This window comes from Eretmochelys imbricata, chromosome 1, assembly GCF_965152235.1.
Source record: "Eretmochelys imbricata isolate rEreImb1 chromosome 1, rEreImb1.hap1, whole genome shotgun sequence".
Lineage (NCBI taxonomy): Eukaryota > Metazoa > Chordata > Testudines > Cheloniidae > Eretmochelys > Eretmochelys imbricata.
The window spans coordinates 149,868,065-149,890,911 of NC_135572.1; the positions used below are offsets into that span (position 1 = coordinate 149,868,065).

Here is a 22,847-nt window from a genome sequence, read left to right on the forward strand (position 1 = left end):
CACAGAAATCATTAGGATGCCACATTATGACATAGTAAATTAGGGAAAAGAAGACTAATTAGGAGGAAAAAAATCTATTCACATACAAATATATTGGTAATGAATTAGTGAGAAAGGAAAATACAGAAAACGTATATTCTCAGACTTAGCAAAGAACCCAAGGAGTGGCAGGAGAGGGAAGAGGCATCGGATTTTGTTCCCTTGACCTAAGGCTCCTGGGGTGGCTCTGTCTCTGACGTAAATTGGATCAGTCCCTTACACTCTGGAAGAGGATGGCAGGAGAATCCTGAACTGAAGCAATAAGGCAGCAAATCTGAGCACCAAAATTTTCACTTGATACAATTGTGGAGCAGGTATTGAGTTTTAAAAGGTTGTTATTTATCTGGAGATGACATAATTGATTTGTCTCGAACGACCTTTTGCACTATAAAACAAAGGCTTTTGAGAATATACCACACCCACCTGCCTCAACGGGTGGGGAACTTGCTGGGGCAAATGGCCAAGGGGGACAGCCCCAGCAGTGATGGAGACACACACTTGCTGAGAAACAGAAGGTAGCTCCTCCCCTCACCTTGAGGTCTCTGAGCCCATTGGCCAGTTGGTGGGGAGGGGGGTGAGAGAAGAGTGGTGCATTCCTCAAATCTCAGGATTTAACAGGGACACAGGTAATGCAGTGCCTCTTTTGACTCCATTTCAGCACCCCCTACCCTATGAGGCCTACAAAGGTACCTCTGTTGTGAGCTCAGTTGTAAGAAGTGAGCGAAAGTTCATAAAATGTCGTGATAACCTATAACAATAAAATGTCAATGAGTAAAGGTATGAAAGGAGACAGAAAGACTGAATTAGTCCAAACAAAAAGGTCTATTAATATGATTCAAGGACGGTGTTAAGATCATTCCTGGTAAACAAAACAGTGTAAAACAAAAAATTAATAGACCAAAATATGTCCAATACTAAGCCTAAATAAAATAATGAAAGGATGGATTAGTCTATCCATTACTTCCTTTTGGAGTCCCTTTAATAAAAAACACAACTTCAGATGAAAAATACATTCACCATAAGGGCTGCAATCCCTACCATATTCTGGGACCCCACACCCTCCCCATTCTAATCCTGAGAGATGTTCTGACCAGACCAGGCCAAAAAGAAAGGTATCCAGATGGCATCATCACCTCCACCTACTAAAATGTGACTGCCACCTTGGATGTGAGACTTTTTCTCTCTTTCTTTGCTCTCTACGACCCCCATGTAATTTAATTTCCTACCATATTTCTTCTCTTTCCTATCTTTTTCTTTTTTCTTTCTGTCTAGCAAGAGGCTGGCTTAGCTGACCAAAACTGCATATTTTGCAACACTGCTGTAAGCCTGTGACCAGAGAGGCAACTAAAAACAATGCCCTAAAAACGAGCCCAATGTTGGTAGGAGTTTGCCAAGCCTCAGAGTAGCTACCAAGACATGTGCTGGGCCTGTTTTTACAGTAGTAAGGTTGCAAGTAAACGTCAACCCCAAAGACAGAAGCTGCATTTTCTCTCTTTGCTTTCTTTTCTCTCCCCTTCTTTGTGTGTTCCTCTTGTTTTGTCTTTTATAAAACAAAATCAAACTTTTCGAGCAGCAAAACCAGCTCCAACTCCAACTAACTTCTTTTCTCCCTACCTCAAAAAAAAATTACCATCTTTAATACCATCTAAAAACTGTCCAACAAAACTTACTTTCCTTCTAAAAACTCTCCAGCTTTAAAAAACTACATAAAATGTTATTGAAATAAAAGCCTTACTTGATATTTTAAATCTCAAAGATTTTAGTTTCAGAGTAGCAGCCGTGTTAGTCTGTATTAGCAAAAAGAAAAGGAGTACTTGTGGCACCTTAGAGACTAACAAATCTTTTGAGCATAAGCATCCGATGAAGTGAGCAGTAGCTCACAAAAGCTTATGCTCAAATAAATTTGTTAGTCTCTAAGGTGCTTTTAACAAGTACTCCTTTTCTTTTTTTTAAAGATTTTAGTTGTTTTTCTTTCTTTTCTATAGCTTTAATCAAAAGTTAAAAAAATAAGTGTTTTACTGTAAAACTAAAAAAGCTAAACTCTCAAAATAATAAACCCCAAATCTTGTATAACACCATTTAATGTGAAACAGTCACTAAAGTTATGTCTACTTTGCAATTAAAAACCCATGGCTGGCAGACTTGGGCTTGTGGGGCTTGGACTAATGGACCAGAGCTCAAGCCCGAAAGCCTACACTGCAATTAAACAGCCCCTTAGCCTAAGTCAGCTCACACAGACCAGTCATGGTTGTTTAATTGCAGTGTAGATATACTCTAAGTTGCGTTAGTAACTTTAACTTTTTATTATCTCTAAATTAATATGATGCTACCACCCTGAAATAAAAAATGGGATCTGGCTGGCAGATGCTATGGGTCCAGCTGGTCAGGAAGGAATGTTTTCTCCCATGGGGCCAATTAGCAAAGGAGTTTTTTCACCTTTGCATATCTTTGAGCCACAGTGGGCTAAGTGGGAATGCACTTAGTATCTAATTGAGGAACTTGGTTGAGTTGGTAATTCGTAACAACCTGCAGCTGGTTTCCAGTGTGGTTAAAAGGATAAAATGAACAGTTCACAGAGATAATAGACATGGGAGTTTAGTGATGGGCCTAGGGCTTATGGCATAGGGTGAGACCTTGTGGCCTTCAATGGCTCAGGTCAGACCCCATGGCCCTTGTGGGCTCAAGTCCCCACCCTGCTGCACCTTCTGTCCCCCTAGTTTGAGGGGAGAGTGCTAGGACTCACAGGGAGCTGAGTTCTGACTATAGGCTGAGAGGAACCTACCCCAATTTACAGGTTTTATGGTAGGAGCTCTGTAACCCCTGCACTGGGACCATTTAAATGCTTGGTATAGGAAAGTAGGATTGATGGCAGGTAGTGCCCCTCCCGTGTATTTACATTTAATAAAAAGTTGCAGCCTGCCACTTAAAATTCATCCACGTGTCTGCACTAGATCAATAGCAAATGTGTTAAACATTTAGTGAGTCTTAGATTTTATGGAATAAAACCAAGAGACCTACCTCTGGAAAAGTTAGCAGAATTTCAGAACATTCTTTTACAGACTATATTTATGCCTTTTAGTGAAATTTTGTGTGTGATCTTGATCACCTAATGTGAGCACTTCCCCTAATCTACACTCTGAGGTTGATCACACTTCCTCTCACACAACATTCTCTTTTCTTTTGGAGTAAAGAATAATATTAGGCATTTATACAGTGATTTACAGAACCTAAGGCAGAGTCATGTCTCACTTGGAAAATTAACCCATTTGTCCCGATGTATTTATATTTTTTTCTACCGATTTCAGATAAATCTTGGCACTGATTCTATCGTACTAAAATATGCATCAGACCCATTTTGGCCTGGATAAATGGATTGTGCACTGAGTTGCTCAATCCTGAGTAAGGTTGATCTAAAGCAGTCTTGACAGGTTGAGAGTATTGGCATTGATTGTAATGTTGCAGATAATACCCATAAATGATCAGCATATAATTGATTTTGGCAAGATCAAAATGTTTATTTTGCACACTTACCTTAAGCAGACCCAATATTGTTTTTGATGTTAGTTCTCTCACTCTTCCTTGTTTATACCATGTAAGTGTAATAGTTTGAAAATAAAAAGTCTGGCTCTTGCAATTTGGTCTTTTATCATTAGATGAAAATTGATTTTTCTCCTGTATAGGTGAAATCCTGACCTCTTTGAAGTCAATGGTAAAACTTCTATGTGACTTCAACAGGGCCAGGATTCCACCTTTTATTACTAATGAAACCGCTATGATTTAACTTTGCTTATTTTCTTGTTTGTGTAATAACATTATAGAGTATGTCAGTCATGCATATGCACAGTTCTGAGAGCAGTTAGATGGTTAAGAAACTGAAGAGTACCTCAAATATTGCTTGTACCCTACGAAAGTAAGTTAGTTATTTTAATTTTTCTTGGTGACAATAGAATATCCCCCTCAAAACAAAATTGAATATTGCATAGTAGGGAACAGACCTGACTATGAAGTGGGTACACAAACTAACCTGCAGTAACAGGCTATTTCTATTTCTTATTCTGTAAAAAATAAGGTAATGCATATTAACAGCCTTAACTATTTCACAACATCTATCCGACTTCTGCTGACCATTGATATATAATATAATACCCTGAAACTAAGTGAGTGAAATACAACAAAGCACATAACTCTAATGATGATATGTATCATCTTTCAAGAGATGGAAAATCAGGTTATCAGTTTATTCTCCCCCTCTTCACCACCAATTTTTGACTGAACCCATACCCATCAGTTTAAGTGCAAACAGATTATTCTCTCCTCAGTACTAACAAAACAAAACATGGAAGATTGTACATTTAAGGGTTTAAGCTCAGGAGAATCCATTATTTGTATTCTAGTTTCAAATCAAGGCATTTCTTTCTGGAAACAGTTGTATTCAATGTTCATTACACAAGGCACATGTGTGTTCTTTCAAAACAATGAAGATTGAAATCCAGTAATAAGAATTTCATAAAGTACTGAAGAAGATATAAGATGCTTCAGTATAATACAGCATTCCAATATAACAAAATATTGCAAAGTTACCTTTAGACTTGTAATTAACTATATGATTTCAAAAGAGACTAAGGCAAGTCTCAATTTTTTTAATATTGATAGGGAAAAAAGTTATTTATGTAATGCAAAGATAGCACTGCCCAATACAACTCATCAGTGATAGAGGTGTTTAGTCCATACTTTGGGACTTTTTAATAAATTCAGTGCATTACAGGATCAATAAACCTTGTAGATACCAATTTAAAACTATCCAGTAATTTCTTTCCCATTCATAAATAGCCTTTCCCTCTTGATGGAATTGTGAAACTCTCACTTTTGCTAATCAAAATTAGGCATGTCACCTCTGGTTATATAAAAAAAAAAGTCTTTCTCAAATGACCTCAATCATGACTGAAAATTTACTATCAAGACTGGATTTAGGGGACACAAGCTGTTAAAGGGGAAGATTGAGTTGCCTCTTCCTTCTCTGGTGTGGTTGGATAGAGAATTCCAGTCACCATATCAGTTCTGTTTTGGACAACTATGTATACATGGCAATAAACTCAGACTTAGTCATATTAGTTAAAATGACACCAAATACACAACATAATAATGAAAGTAAATAGTCCCAAATGATGTAAAGAGACAAAATTTTAAAAAAATCATATAGAAGTATAAAATTTTCATGAATTGTGCAAGAAAGTATTTTAAGAGTAAAAATCTACAGATTTGTAAAGACATAGTCAACCGCTATTATCTAACAAAGAACAAGAAAAAGTATTCAACAGCAGAAAGCATATTGGAGGACGTGAAAAAACATGGTAATTCAATGTATTAAATAAAAATGCAACTGTCACTTCTAGTTAGTGTTTTTAAGGCTCATTCAATTAGAAGAAAATTATTGTTTTGCAACTTTAGGACAAACTGTTGTATGCAAAACTAACTAGAAACTTTACTTTTGGACTATACTGAATGTGATTGTTACCTTTTGTAAAAAGGAATTAATGTGTATTTCATAAACACAGTGCAATTTATTTTGCTATTTCTAGTTTTGTGTATGTGATTCATGTATATATAATAAAGAGAACTCTCACATTCCCACATAAATCTGAAGATTTACAGACATCCATTTTTTAGGCTTAGTTAATAACATACTGCTAATATTCAGATGAGAAGATGTCAAGTGTAGCTGTCAAAACGTTTTAAAATAATTTTAATAAACTCTAACAAAATTACTTCAGAATTACTGTTCTGTGGGAGAAATTTTCTAGAAGAGCAAGTAAAACACAAATAGCAAGCGATATGAATTGTTGAATATATATTAGGGCTAAATTCTGCCAAAAAATAACTTGCATGGGAAATTTTTGCAAGTACCTCAGAGAGTAGAATTTGGACTTTAGAAGCTGCCTTAAGAATCTCGCTTTTGTTGGCACACAAGAATAATTAAGCAAAGAAATATGACAACTAGTGCATATCTGCTAGTTTTAGCATGAATCCAAAGGCTGAGTGACTTTAGACACTTAAGTGTAATAGTAACCTAGAAATATACTCCCTACGTTTAAATTATTATCATCATGTAGTAGTATTTATGGGGGTAAAAAAAGGAATATAAGAATACCACTTCTTTTGATGAGTATTATTTACATTGATATAATATCATTAATATCAAATTATATACAGAGAGACTGATTTTCAAAGGTCTTAAAGCATCTGCAGCTCCCATTGACTTCATTGGAATTTGTGGATAGTCGACATAAAATCTCCATTTTCAGTTATTCAGTAAATCACTTGCACTTCATGTGCTGCACTGGCTACCAATTGATTTCCAAGTGATTTTTTTTAGCAAGATGATAATGAATGTTGAACACAGAAATAAGGGGCTAAATTTTGTCCTGAGACATGTTTTCTCTATGTGGGGTTTGCCTAGAAACATCCAAGCATAAAATTTAGCCTACTGTGTTTATTTCATTACATATGTGCCACCACTGGGGTGGGAGGAAAAGAGGACACATCTTTTTACTATTCTGTTATCTCCCACTCAAGGTGGTTTCAAGTCCTGTGCAATTTTATTCCTGATGTGCCTGTTTCATCATCTTTAATATGCATTTTCAACATATCCAAGTTACCATCCTCTCCCAAGATGAGCTTTCCATAGTTGCCATTTGCTCTCAGACATGATTCTGTTTAATGTACTGGACATGTATTTCTATGTAAATTGTCAAAATGGGAGTAAAGAAAATACTCAATGGATTTATTTGAAACTCTTTTTTGTTAACGAGAGGGGATACTGTTGTATTCCTTTTTCCCCTTACTTTCTACCTTATAGCTACATTTAGGCTTGGCAGAATTCAATTTTTTTTATGTATTTTCAACAAATAATATCAATATTCATCTTAAAGCATTTTTAATTTTTTATATATTTACATTTTCACAGTTGCACAAAATTATGGGTTTCAAGCATTGTCATTGAGATATAAAATGCTTTATGACTGTTCAAACACTAGTGTCAACATCACATGTCAAAATGTACAAAGTAAACATCCTTAAATTAATCTCTTATAAATTCTCAAAAGCAGCATTTTTCTCACTTTGCCTATCTGCACATTTTGATATTCAATAGAAAATTTTCATTGGTTTGTGTGTGTTTGGTAAAATCAACATTTACTGACAAAATCTAATCCTTCCAGACCTAACCACACTACATATTGCTGTCCAAAATAGTGAGAGAACTCTCAGAGATATAGAACATTAGTGGCTTCATACTGGATAATATTTCAGCAGTAACATCTCTGATAAATAATCACATCTCTACTACCTGTGCTAAAGAGAATCAACCCTTAAATAATGACGCTTGTATTCTTTTGACTGCACAAAAAACTGGGGTCAAGTGAAATCTGGGGAGCAAAATTATTCTGATTTGATACTAATATATCCTAATTCTGTGCAGCACACTGACAAAAAAAAGTCTGAAGTTTCTTGTTATCGTTACTTTGAATTAATGAAGTTCCAGCAATCTCAATCACAATGTTAGCTGTTTATGCAGAATTTTACCAGCCTATCATACTACATATATTCACTGTGATCACACTGAAGTTCAAAGACTGTCTTTGAAGCCAGAGATGGATTACAGTTTTGTAGGGCTCTGAGCCAGGACAAATGGGAGCCCCTCCCAACCCCTTCAATCTGCAGTCCCTGCCAGGGAGTGGGGTCAGGGCGTGGGGGCTTGCCCCACTCTGCCAGCCCGCCGCTCCTACCAGGGACCTGGGGGCTTGCCCCACTCCCCCTGCCTGGTGCTCCTGGTGAGGGCCAGGGTTGGGAGTTTGCCCCACTCCCCCTGCTCAGTGCTCCTGCCAGGGACTTGGGTTGCATGTGGGGGCGCCCATTTTTCCAGAGCCCCCCAATTGGTCTGGGCCCCGTTGAGCCTGTGGCTAATCCACTACTGTCTGAAGAACTTACACAAGTTTCAGTGTCAGTGATTTATCATAGATCACTTTCAATTAGTAGGCTCTTTATGGCACAGACCTAATGTCATTGGGATCTCAATAAGGAAAGGAGGATCTCCTAACTGGCTTACATTTTCTTTTTTAATACTTTCCCTTTATTTATGTGTATTTCACTGTTGGCTTTATTTGGTGATTTGCTTTTGGAGGTAATATGGAAAGTCTCTGAGGAATTACTTTTTAGTTGAAGTCAGCTTGCATTTTAATGAATAGCTTGAGTGCACCACTTATATGATTAGCTTTGCATTTTTAAAGTGTTTCACAAACACTAATTAATCCTCACAACACCCCTGTGAGGTAGGTGAATATTATCCTTATTTTTTTTAAAAAAATTGCACAATGTAAACCTCTCATCAACTCAACTGTTAAGTGAGTTGCCAAAGGTCACACAATGAGTCAGAGTTAAAGCCAGAGCTGTGAGCAGTAAACAAGGACTTCCATTTCGTCTAGTCCCATATTTAAACCATTAAAACATGTTGCCTCTCATAAATTTCAGTACCTACTGTAAAAATCTAGTCATATTTTACATGGGTGCTGTCATTGCCATTCTAAACACAGCAAGTTATGATTCATCATTATGAAGAGAAGAAAGCTTAAGAAAAGTTACATTATGCACATGAAATTCCATTGAATAACTGCAGAATTCATTTCATATACAGATATTAGTGGATGGATTCTTGTGTACAATAAGAAGCATTTTTAAATCTAACCTTATTTAAAAATATTTAACTATCTTAAAATTATGTTATAGTGATTGGTGGGTTTAAAAAGACTAAAGAAGTCAATAAAAATAAATTTTATTGACTAGTTTAAATAATTATACCTTATTTCCTTATTTAACTTCTTCTCCATATTTTGACACAGAAAATATCACTTTTATTGTTTTCTTAATACAGTTTTAAGAGTGTATACAATTCCTGTGTTAACATGCATGGCAGATTACACAAACTGCACAATGTAAACAGAATATGCATATATAGATAACATGTATGCCCTTACAATCCATTTCCTTATTAAAGGTACACATTCATTAGAAAAAAAAGACCAGTTTATAAGATACAGTGTCTCTTGCACCAGCTTATTGTCAAGTTTTAATTATATTTGATTGATCACAATCATTAAGTTTAATATTAAACGTAATAAGCTTACCAGAGTAATCAGCTGGAACAAGAGTTACTGTGTAAACAAATTTTAATATTTCTTTCATTATTTCTGTCAATTGCCCATATATCCCCAGTGCTATTCTTTACACAGAATTTTAATCAAAAAGATAAGCATATGCTTTGAGAAACTTAGTGCACGGAAGAAAGGACTTTTTGGAACAAAAAAGTGTGCATCATCACTTATTTGTTGGACAAAGATTTTTATTGATCTTGCCCAACATTTGTAAAATAAAGCATATTTTAATCATATATGCATCTTTCCATTATCCTATGGATATGACCCATCTGTAATCAAGATGCAGTAACACAAAATTTCAAAGTAAGTATTTTTGTGGAAATGCCTGTTTGCCGCTATAAATTCTGTAACAGCACGTCATGTGAACAACTTCTTTGGTATCAATGATTATTTTCATGAGTAAAATTCCCCATATTAATATAAAATCAAAGCCCAGAAAGAAGCGAGCACAGAAGTAAAGATCAGATGACAAATACTGACAACCATAAGGAAATTTTTTGCATATTGTACAAGTTGAACTTTGAGATGAAATGAATATGTTGCATGGTGTCTGTTTGTATTAGGTACCTGAAACAGTGACAACTTTAACCTCCCCACCCCTTTATTATCCAGGTCTTGAAGTAACCATTATACCTTACGTATGATTAAATTGTTCATAGCCATTACGAAGAAAAAAGATATTTTATAAACGGATGGTTTCACCCTCTGAATTAACAAAATACAATTTCTGAGTAAAAATTCCTCTGATATTTGAAGTGTTTGAAGAAAGGCCACGCACAAGTAGTATAAGAAGAAATTCTGCAATCTCTTCCTAAGTGGGTATATTATACACTATGAATAAATAAAAATCAGAATTAAAGTTTGCATGGGATGGTAGTTTGAAAGTAATGCATTTTGTTTCTGAAGTACATGTTTACTGAATAAAATAAATGCATGGCAATCTGACAGGTTTAAACTGGTAATGTTATGTAAAAACAATGAAGCAACCAAATCAACATGATTTTTTCATTGCTAAGTTTTCTGTCTTTGGTCAATTTTAAGGGTATTTTTAGAACAAAAGGAAACACAAGCTCTTTCATATTGGAATATAAAATTTCTCCCACTTGCTGACAACAGATTTTTTTTATTAGAAGAGTTGACATTGCACCTAGAACTCTCATTGTTAGTAGGATTCTATTAGCAGTTGCAAACATATAGGTTTGCCAGTAACAACTCACAATTTGTGCATAGTTGAGTCTTCGAAACTGAGCAAATTTGCTCTCAATATCTCGCCAGCGCTTGCTGAGCTGTATCAGGGTTGGCTCCACTGCTTTTGCAGCCCCATTCTTAGACAAGCGATCAGCTTGCCTGTGCACCGCATTCAGATCTTCTTTCTTCTTCTCCAATTCTCCATCAATTTCCTAGTGAGCAAAACCAATACATGGCCCAGAGCAATTAGCTAACTAGATTAATCAATTTCGAATTAGCAAAATACGTCTGTCAGAACTTCCATTTCAAAGATTTTCCACTTTATTGTTACAAACAAAAATGTACAGTCAAGTCTTATTTTACATGTAGACAAAACAAACAAAACTAAGATTCAAGAATCTCCCTGCTGGCTGGCTTTTGAGATACTACTAGTTAGTGTACACTGAAATCTATTAACATAGGCCAACAATCTATTTTTTCTACTTCTCCCTAGCACTGTGATGGGCAATTGGAGAGATCATTCTTACCTATTAGGGTTAACATATTAAGTACACACAGCTGTTTAGAGGGTGTGCAAATAGATTAGTTTACTTCTTTTTAACTTTGTGGGAAACTCAGAGAATGAAGCAAAGGAAGATGATGCAAAATAAACCAGAAAAATCTTTTGATATGTGAATAAATCTATTGAATTTTGACAGTGACATATGAATGTTTTGATGAAAATGAATGTGCTAATATGAGAAAGAGGTCATCCATATACCGATAAGTCATTTGTTCATCTGGAACAAAGATACATAAAGTCAATTACAATTTTTACTAGAAAACACTTGATATTTCTTAATACAGTGCACACTGTCTGTTATTGATAGAAGATTTTATTTAGTGTGTTTTATACCACTTGCATGACATTCAGTATAACATTTACAAGAATACAAGAAACAATATCTACAACAAAAGAAATATGTCAGTTTACTCAGACTGTCAATATGTATGCTATAAAACAAGAAAATAAAGTACTGCTGTATTTGTGTGTGTGTAATATAGAGTTTTGTTGTATTTGCTGTCTTTTAAATGAATAAAACAGTGTGCCAAAAAATCTACCATCATCATCCCAAAACAACATTACCTTTAGCTTCTGTTCATCTTTGGGGTCTGGTAGACTGGCTAACTTTTTCTCAATGTCATCCAACCATTTCAATAGGTCATCAGCCTGCCTCTTGTACTGATACCACTGATGAGAAATCTCTAAAGCCTTTTTTCTTCTTTGAGACCTCAAATCCTGTTCACAGTGCAGACATTATTAGAATATCAATAAAAGATTTACAATATACATGTTGGCATGTGTGTATACTGTAGGAAATAAATGAAAAATACCTAAGGACATTAGCTCAGTTTTTAAATTAAATTCTGATAAGATTAACTGAACACAGTAGTGTATTTTCCTGAATCTATCATAGGAAACTTTTACTATTGAGGGAGGCTTTATAAGTCAGTCATGTTTACATGCTGAATGATTTGTTGAGGAAATTCACCAATATTCAGAGAAGTTATGACTGAAGTACTCACTAGAGAGCTGAAGATTTAACCCAATTTAAATCTAGTCATAGGTGAGCTTCCCACTTTGTGACATCTTACCAAACTCAAGTCTGTGAAATACGGAAGGCTACTCAAAAGAAAACCATCTCAGTGCAGAGATTTATTTTATAGAACTAGGCTTTTTTATAAGTAAAGAACAATTTACACATGAAAATTCTGTCTCATGTTTATGACTTTGATGGGTCTAACAGTCTATTCTCACACAAGAATACACTAAGTTTAAGGTATTGCCTAATTCTAACTTGTGCATACAATATTGCAAAGGATATTTCATGATGCAATAAAGATTCAGATTTTTGTTTTACTTTAATGTTACAAAAGGACAGAATGTGGAGTTCAGTGAACACTACCTGTACTATTATTGTTACTTTGTAAATGGTTTACTTACCATTAACAAAAATGTTACTTTATTTCCTATACGTTTTATATGAAATAATACTCTGCTTGAATTTGCTTAAACTGTTCGATATTCCGTTGAGTTTTATCTGTCAAGGCTGAACGCCTTTATTGAGTCCCCAAAAAGAAAATCAATCACACCAGTCCTTGTAAACACAGCCAGTAATGATCTGGTCAATAGCATAGATCTGAATGCTGCTTTATCATAATTAAAGGCAATACATTACAGTTCTGCAAATGGTTCTCTTAGTTCATCTCAGTATAAATTATGAATTACATGCACGTGGTTTGGTTTCCTCAAAGGAAAACCTTCAAGTTTTCACTAAAATATATAGAACACCATAAGGTCTTCAGGCATCCTTTTAGTGACCTCATAAAAAGCTGTGAAAAATTGCGAAAAATCCACCTGGAAAGCAAAGATGCTATTTTGTTAATAAATAATAATCAAGTGTAAGCATGTCAAACCCCCAAAGCCAAAGAGAGCTTAGTGACGACTACTGAGAGCGGTGGGGAGGGTGAAACCATAATGGTTTTGATAATTTGGATTCAAATACTCTCTCAGTGATAAGAACTTAGGAAATGACAAACTGGATCCATCCAGTGGTGCATTGTGTCCAGTAACCTGTCTCCTATATTGACTAGGAGATGCTTCAGAGGAAGGCTCAAGAAGCCTACAGCAGGCAGCGACTGGATGATCTGCACCTGGGGAAAGTTTCTAACTTCTAACCCCCACTTAAGTAACGGTTGTCTTAGATCCTGAAACGTGAGGGCTTACATGATTATATATCATTTAAGAATTAATATTCAAACAACAATTTTTTCTTCAATCCCTGGCTGACCCCTGATAAAACCTTAAGTAAATAAATAGCTCTTGGGAAGAATCTACACATGTTTTTTGTGGGACCTGGTCCTTTCTTCTACGAGTCAGCATGATTCAATAACTTAGTTCCCAAAGTTACCTTGTTCTTCCATGGCATCTCACTGGAACACAGCTTTGATTTTAAATTACTATAGGTAACGAAACAATCTTGATGCGCAATATGGCATAGTGATTTGCCAACTCAAGCAATAGCAATGAAGAAAAGGAACCTCCATTGATGGGTTTTAAGTTAGGCACTAGAAGGTGGTGTGGTTAATCATGAATGCCTTTCCAATGCAAAACAACTCTCCCTACAGCCCAAAAGTGGGTGGCTTTCATGATATATGGTTCCTTGAATGCATTGCCAGTCTTTTTAATTTCTTCTCCAGGGACCCAGGTGCTTACTGCCTATTAAGCTTGTCATCTTGAGCAATTAGGCTTTGCTACTAGATTGTTTATGGGCACAGTTACCGGATGGATGCATCCCCAGCACTGACCAAAAGAGCATTTGGCTGAGCTGTGGTGCTCTGGAATTCAGCCCCTTGGTTGCCAGATTCAGTGAGGCCTGTGACCCTATTAGCACCTCAATGACAGATAGCAAGGCACACTCTGGTGTGTAACAGTAAATCTCAGCTGACCTGACCAACTAAATAAAACTCACACACTGTTGTCACAATATTCATTTAAAATGTGTCTTGTAAAATATCAGGCAAAAACTACCATCACACTGGTCATTAATATCATTGTGAAATTTATGTAACAACACTGTATGTGAAATTATGGATACTTTCTGATATTATGTTTCCAAGACTGTAATCAGGCCAAGAAGGCAAAACTGTTTTTCTCCCCCAAAAAAGGAGAAAGGCAAACACCACTTTAGCTCAATTGCAAATCGAGCCAGGTGTGAACGAGACAAGGACAATAAGCTATTTATTCACATCAGAGATTGTAGGAAGATCATTCTTACTGTAAAACACAGGAGACTGCAAAACAAATGTAAGAGGACTGTCCCCTTTCTAAAAGTCAGTGGGGGTGTTTTGGTTGGTTAGCTCCCAGTACCAAAAGAAAGGGGAAGGGTCAATGGGAAATCAGAACCCTGAGACTGACAGTCTCCAGGAACAATGGGGAGAGGCCAATGCTCCAGGTCAACCTGATTGACAGGGCGGGCAGGCTAATGAGGGAGTCAGGAGGCCGGGGGGTCCCATCCTCTGGAATTGCCTGGATCAGATAGAATGGGGCCGAGTTAAGGAGAAAGCAGGAGCGTGAGCTGAGCTGGGGAGCCGGGCCGTGCCAGCCAGAAGGGACAGAAAAGCAGCCCAGGAAGCAGGTCAGTGCTGGGAGCAGAGTCACAGAAGCAGCCCACAGAGCAGACCTGTGCGGGGGTGGGGGAAGAGCCGGGGGGCCAGGGAAGCAGCCCAGGGAGCTGGAGGCAAAGCATCAGCAGTGCTGAGGCAAAGTAGAGCTGGAGCTGGAGCAATCCGGAGCTGGGTGCAGTGAGCAGCAGGAGAGAGTGAGAGAGAGCCTGGGCTGCGGGCCCAGTGCAGGGAGACGCCCCCACCCAAGAGGCCTTGTAGGCCAGATTTGGAGGGGAATCGTAACCCCAATGTCGTGGAGGCGACACTGGAAAGAAGGGTCCTGCCACCTAAAGCCTGAAGGCGTGGCCACCACTAGAGCAAGGATCCCTGCAGCACAGCCAGAGTCTAAGAAGGAGGCCTGGGACTTGTGAGGAACAGACTGAACTTTCCTTACATTGCAGAGACCCTGGTTGTGATCTCCCCATGCCACAGAGCAGGGTTCTGTGTTTTCCTTTAACCTTTCTCATGTTTTCCTTCTTTTTTTTTTTTAACTGATTGATGTTTAATAAATTGTATTTGCTTTGAACTGTATGTAATGATCAGTGGGTCAGGGAAGTGTCCAGAGCAGAGAGAGCACTCTGGAGTGGAGATACCCTAGCCCCTGCCCTAAGTGACCACCACAAGGTTGGGGGTCGAGCCCCTCCCCAGGAATCCTGGGCCCAGCCTTGTTGGGGTTACAAGGACTCTTCTACACAGGAGAGTGGAAGGGGAGCTCTCGAGGTCAGGCAGGCCTCTGGGTAAAGGAAGTGGAAGCGAGGACTCAGATCCTTTCGCTAACCTGTTTCACCAGGGTAGTGTATAAGCCAGGAAAGTTCCCCACAATAGCAGGACCATTCCCCCACTTACACAAACATGGCGTCAGCTCCCTAGTGGACTGAACACAGAAAGCTGAGTCCTCAGAGAGCTTCCTGGCTTTGAAGACAAAGATAAACTTGGGGGCCATAAGAACCTGTTGAAAGACTTTGGGGTATCAATCACCTGAAAGAACAAAGCAGCCAGCGCTTTGTATCTGTGAAAGATGGGACCAGCTAAAACAGGCTGGTGAATGTTGATAGCTTGGTGTGAGTAAGAAAACTCCCACAGGCAAAGCTAGTTCTTGCTAGAATTAAAAGTTTTAGACATTAGAAAGTGTGTTACTTTTGTTTTTGTTTTTTTTTTTGCAATTCTGCAATGTCTCTTTCACTCTTGCTCAAAATCACTTAAATCTCTATTCTTTGTTAATTAAGTTATTGTTAGTTTTACTAATGCTGTGTGTTAAGGTGCCGTGTATAACAGCAGAGGTAACAAGCTGTTCTATGTAGAGGATCTTTTGAGGCAGTGAACTTGCTGTTATCTCTGAGTGTCCACTAAGAGGGACTAGCCACCGCAGGGGAGATAGTTTGGGGAAACTAAGGTCCGGAAGGGCTGTTGGGGTCACCTTGCAAGAAGTAACTGGGTTGATGGAAGCCAGGGTGAGACCATCGTGCTGGAAGCAGGCTGCTGACATCAGGGCTCTGAGCCAAAGCTGCACAGCACAGAGGCAGCCAAGATTACATGGCAGGCAGTGAGAGAATCTCTTACTGGTCTGGGTGAACTCCTACAGCGAAACAAGGGTCCAACTATCTTAGCATAGTTATGCAAAATACAATGTTCTAGTATTGCCACTAAAATCATACAGTGACTGTAACTGTCAGATAGTTAAGGCATACAGTGCTAGCAAGATTTACTGTTTTTGTTCAGTACAAAAGTTAAACTGAATGAGTGAAAAATCCCTCAAAATTAACGTTATTTATGACAAATGATTCTAACTAAGGTCAGGGGACTAAAGGGCAGTAGGTGAAATATTTACAATGTATGCTGAGTTATAAAAATATAGTTAGGCAACTGAATCCTTCTAGTCTAATTGTCAACAATCACCTGAGTGTAAAGTTACAGTGTTCTAGGGACAAAACATTACTTTTTAACTGAGATGTTTAAAATAACCTTTTTTGTTACCCATCAAGATATTGAAAACATTTGACCAGAAATGTGGAAGCAAATATGTACATATAGTAGAAACTATTTAAAATTATTAGGCAGCAAAAGAATAATTGTTTCATTTATCCAAGGAAAATACTGCCCTGCAACAAAAAATAATACGTTATTTTAGGAAACGGGTTCACAAATTTAACTCCTATACCTTGAGAGCATTATGTTTAGTCTGCAACAGCTGTTGCTTTAACTTTATTTCCTCTCGTTTTCTCTCATCTGTGATGCTTTTCTGTAGAGTGTCTCCCCTTTGCAGTAATTCTTTTAGAGTACCCTCATTGTCTTCACTCTGATTAAAAAAAATAACAGGTATAACGTGTATTTTAATCTAATTAGTAACTAAACACACCCTAGGAGACACACATACATAAAAATCCTACACAGTCACAAGGGAAATACTCACCTTGTGTGTGTGTGTAACCCACACACCTTCTGGGTGTGGTGGTATGTCCCATCTAGTGGCACTGAGACCACTGAGAGAGAGTTAAATGAGTCTGCTCTACAGCCTTAGCTAACAGGCAGTTGGCTTTTAGCTCAGGCTGTAGAGGCTCATGCACTAAGCTCCAGAGGTTCAATCCCACTGACTGATGAGCAGGGTCTGTCAGTGCTACATGTGCTTATAGTTTTATACAAGAGATGAAATGTTTTTATTAACTACAGTACTAAAAATGTGTAAAACTCCTGAAAGGTGTAATTAAAGCAGGACTTGAAAACCTGCAGATGTCTGAGATTAGATTTCATGCAATGTCCAGAAGCTATGACTAGTTCAAAAAGTTTTAAAAAACATTTCTCTCCCCACATAAAAAATATCCCTTCTTTATTAAAGAATAAACAAAAGTACATTTCTAAACCATAGGTTATACCAATTGATGTGTTTTAACAATCCTTTGTTGAAATTCTGACTTTAAAAAGAAAGTGCACAGCACCACAAAAGAAGAACACAAGAACCCCAAACAGTAGTTCTTTGTTAAATCTTCAGTAGGATGAAGTTGATTCAAGGGTGAATGTTTCTAGAATTGAATAATCGCTATTCATGGTAAATACACCAACACTGAAAAATGAAAACAGACCTTTATGGAAGCAATCTTTGAAAATACCTTAGATTTTCTATGGAAAAGGTAAAGTCAATCTGATGCCACTAAACTTGGGGATTTTATCATTGGAAATCTACTTTACCTATGTACTAAACTAAATTCTTTAAAAAAGACTTTGGGGGACAATAGGCCTTTGACAATTTACGCCAGCTGAATATCTGCCCCGGTAGTAAGCTTGATGCATTCCAAACAGATGACTCTAATGAACACTGTTGTAAAATGTTAGTATTGTTGTCTGTAAAAAAATAAACAGCTGTGTTAAAACTGATTTCAGAATTAACATCAAATGACTGGCTTGAAACACCTGTTTAAAAATATATAATGCTCCACACTTCCTCGTAAGTGACAGGCATTTGATTTTGCTGAACAGACTGCTCAATCCATGGAGAGAGGGTCAGACATATACAGAAAGACCATTATTACTGGCCACCCACAGAGTGGCATTGCCTGAAAAGTAGGGTGCCAACCCTCCCGGATTGGTTGGGAGTCTCCTGGAATCTGCCTTGATCTGCTGGTGGCTACTGAAACCAATCTGGAAGATTTTAGGCCCCTAAAAGTCAGGTCAGTGGCACAGCAGGGCTAAGGCAGACTCCCTACCTGCCCTGGCTCCATGCGGTTCCCGGAAGCAGCCGGTTCCTAGGTGCAGGGGTTGCCAGGGTGTCTCTGCACGCTGCTTCCCCCACCCCTGAGCTATGACTCCGCAGTTCCCATTGGCTGGGAACCATGACCAACGGGAGCTGCACGGGTCATGCCTGCAGGCAGGGGCAGCACACAGAACCGCCTGGCCACCTCTGAGCCTAGGAGTCAAACAGGCCGGTTGCTTCTGGGGGCTGCCTGAGGTAAGCTCTGCCCATCCGGAGCCCACACCACCTCCTGCCCCAGCCCCGAGCCCCCTCGCACCCAAATTCCCTCTCAGAGTCCACACCATGCACACCTTTCTGCACCCCCTAGCCCAGGCTCAACTTGGAGTCCTCGCCCACACTCTGAGCCCCTCGGCCCCAGCGCTCACCTCCTGCCTCAACCTAGAGAAAGTGAATGAGAGCAGGGGAGGTGGCAACAGAAGGAGCGGGGATGGAGGAAGTGGGGGACGGGGCCTTGGTGAAGAGGTAGGGCAGAGCAAGGGTGTTTGGGTTTGTGCAATTAGACAGCTGGCAACCCTACTGACAAGAGCCTGAAAGTGGGTCCCAGTCTGGTATTCCTCAGGATAGTACTAGTGGCAGTGCACCACATTGTTTTAAACCCTTTTAATGTTGAAGCTCCTTCATCTACTGTCCTAATGGTATCCATTGTATAAAAACAGCAAATCCATTTTTAGAAAATGGTATTGGTGAATCATTTGTGAATGGAAAAAAGGGCTAAATGCACTTCAAATGTTATTTTCAATAAATAATATGACCAGATGTATGTAGAATTCGTTGGTGCACATCAAAATCATATATTGTTTCTTCATTAAATGTTTGAACCTTAAACTTTGAATTTGTCTACACTGAATTTCTTCTTTCATTGCATTGTCCAATTGACTAGCTTTTCTACATCAAACTGATAATACGCACACTTTTCTACTTCAGAAAATTAAATGTTTTCTGGAAATTTTGCCACTTCACTTTTCACTCCCTTTTTCATCTCATTGATAATTATATTAAATATCACTGGTATTAGTACAAAATCTGTAGCCTGCATTGCAGGTTTGCTCTACAGTATTGATAAATACACAAGTTAATACAAATTGTTTCTTTGTGCAATACCTAACCATAAACAAATGTCACTAAAACTAAAGTATTACTCAGAACAATAAATGCTAAACTGGGCCCACTGAGTTCATAATAAACCAGTATAATTAGAATTTGTTTAAGTCCAGTGTAAAGATCCAAATGCAAAGGTTTCTAATTTATGCCCCAGCTTTTTTATTCATTTCCAGTTCTAGTTCATTCATACTTCCATCACAACCAATTTACCATATCTTTATTGAAGTCTTCCTCTTTCAGATTCACCCCTTGCTGAATTTCAGCCTCCAGTGGTTCAAGCAATTTTTGTATATCAAAGTTAAACTGCTCCAATTCCTTCAGAGGAATGAAAGGCTAAAGAGAGAGAGAGAGATTGGCAATTTAAATCACAAACTTAATATTTTTATTAGAAACATAAACCAAAAGGAGACATCTGCTCTACCCCCTATTGCTAAACTAATAGCACACATTATGTTTCCAGCTATGTTATAAAATATGTTCAACATAACTAGTCAAAGTATCTAAAGATGCCAATAAATATAAACATTTAACAATATTGGAGTAAATGAATATTAAAAGAATGTAATAATTGTATGGTGAGTGAGGACAAAGACAAAATAAGTCCTGATCTTCCCTCATTCATATTTTCAAAAAATGTTCTGGTAAATGATATTATACAAACACTTTTCTAAAAAATTAAATGTTAATGCTGTTTGACCAAGTCCAGTCTATCAGAAAATACTCACACAGTAGCAAGCAAAACATTCACATTCAGGTGGCTAACCACATACAATTACCTTAAATTGAGAATAATTATATGGTATTTGTTTACTACTCTTAAATAATTTCTCTGTCACAAAGCAGGGCCAAAGGATCATATGATTGTTATACAGTGCCTAACTTATCTAATACACAACTGATATGCCTACAGAGATATTTCTGTAATGATATTTTTTTAAAAACCTCATAAATAAGGCTTGCATTTCAAAAAAGTCACTGAGAAATTTATCAAACACAGGCAAAAAACTTGGTTACTGTCTTATATAAATCATCATATTTAATCTTATTACCACAGTCTTTAATTTTGAATATAAAAATGAATAATGGCTACTTATGAACCACAATAAACAAACTTTGCTTTTGTTTTCTTTTATGCAGCTTTTGGGAAAAATTGATGTATGAGTGCATATTTACAATTTAATATAAATTCATGAGAGTATTCCAAAAGTTTATTATGAGATAAAAATATCAAACGATTAACAGACTAAGCTTTCTATGTTTAACTCTATAAACACTTGATACTTTCTTGATGATTCTTGCATAAAAATTTGACTTTAAAGTAGCTTTTTAAATGATTGATACTTTCAGATGCCAGATGCAAAGTTACCCACTTGTTATAGTCAGAGTATTATGTACCAGTCAAAGCTTCCCTTATCCCCTCCAAGAAGAGGTACATTCAATTGGTATTATCTATACCACAATAGCAATATGTTGCGAGATCACCACAATCAAAATAAATTCAGTAAGACACATTATTAGGGATAGGTGCTGGATTAAGAAAAACAATAGACTTGGAGTCTATTCCTGGCTCTGCCATTTAACTGTTGTATGACCTGGGGCAAAATTCACTTCACCTAACAGTTTCCCCTGACACACTTTGCCTTTCTTCTCTATTCAGCTTGTAAGTTCTTTGAGCTCTCAGTATGTGTTTGTATAATGACTAGCACAACAGGACTCTAATCTTGGCTTTGGTGTCTAGGTAATACAACACCACAAATAATAATAATTATATTTTCATTGATCATGATACAGTTGCACTGTGGCAATTGGGCTCCATCCTGCAAACTTGTTTTTACATAAGAACTCTAACACCACAACTGAAGTATTCATGTGAGTGTTTGTAGAGTCAGGTCCGTTGATTTTCTTACTACTTTCTGCTTTTGTATTTTGTTCAGCATTAGTTCCAACATTTAGTCCAACATGTTCCTGGTGACCATGGTAACCCCAAAAGCCAATTAATGCTTTCAAAACTGTTAGTTTAAAAAAAAAAAAAAAAAAAAGGTAAAGCACTACTGACTGGAGATAACAAATATCTTTTAATTTCATTTCTCATTTAGGGGGTTGATGGAATTCTCACTCACACACTTGTCCTGGAGGTATAACAAGTTTGATTTCAGCTGGGGCTTTGTTAGCATAACCGTGAATAGAATCATTACTTGTCATGATTTGGGAAATTCAACCACTATTGTATGCTTTTTTTCCAGGAGTTGCAACAGAAATATACCATTTTTTGCAAAAGGATTGTATATTGATTTAATAAAACATAAATCCATTATTAAATATTGTTGACATTAACAGTTACAAGAGTCATATCTTTAGTTATTATATTTTGAGTGTGGTATAAGATATACTTTTACCACCATTATTTTAACAACATGCAATGTTTCAATGATTCTAAAAATCTTACTTTACTAAATAGATATAGGGGAGACGAAAAATAAGCAGAAAGATGCCATTAGCAATTTTAGCACTGAAGGTTTCTTGGGCTCAAAAATGTTAAAGAACTGTAGAATGATTGACTTCAGGCATTATGTTTCTAACACATTGGGCTCACCAGGATTTTACCACGAAATACAGAATTATGCTCAAACCACTCAACAATTGAAGTGGAAGAATTGTTAAACAAATCAATAGTTTCCCCTCAAATGCTTTGAAGATTGCTTTAAAACTATTTAAATTTCATCAAAAGAAAGACCAATAAAGAAAACAAGAACAGGAAATACAGAAACATGATTAAATTGTGCAAAAGCTGACAAGGAAAAACTGAAAGAGGCAAGTAGAAGGAAGTGAATGAAATGAAAAGGCAGCACCTTTTCTGAAATGCACAAGTATATATATATATTTTTAGTAGATCCTGACATAATATATTTAAGATGTATGTTTAAAAAATATGCAATTATTGTCATATCTTGGTGAGTTTATAACAAATAAAATCACATGTGATTCCTCACCTTCTACTGACACAACTCATCAATTTCTACTTGACTTGCTCTTGAGAAAATTTCAACAACCTCAATTTATATTGAGTAAATATTCAGTATACTATTACTTAGGACATATAGTTTTTCAGTCCATGAATCTCAAAAAACTTCATAAAGGAAAGTATCATTATCTCCATTTCACAAATGGGGAAACTGAGGGGTAAGGTCATATGTCCTAGTTCACAGAGCAGGTCAGTGGCAGACCCAGGAGTAGAACACCAGAGTTTTGACTCCTAGCTCTGTGCACTATCTAGTGGATTATGCTGCCTTACTAATTTCAGTTGGAGTTGTGGGTGTCTAGCCCCCACTAAAGTCAGTTCCTTTAATCAAGGACAGTGA

The 22,847-nt window shown here is 37.2% G+C and overlaps 1 protein-coding gene across 1 annotated transcript in view; it reads right to left on the reverse strand.

Annotated features, from left to right (window-relative positions):
* DMD (dystrophin) overlaps positions 1-22,847 on the reverse strand; it is a 1,498,644-nt gene that overhangs the window by 1,068,133 nt on the left and 407,664 nt on the right. Inside the window, exons 33-36 of the mRNA XM_077807212.1 lie at positions 19,699-19,821; positions 16,801-16,938; positions 11,563-11,715; positions 10,466-10,648 (exon numbers count right to left, since the gene is read on the reverse strand). Coding sequence (XP_077663338.1) covers positions 10,466-10,648; positions 11,563-11,715; positions 16,801-16,938; positions 19,699-19,821 — 597 coding nt within the window. The remainder of the gene's footprint in view (positions 1-10,465; positions 10,649-11,562; positions 11,716-16,800; positions 16,939-19,698; positions 19,822-22,847) is intronic.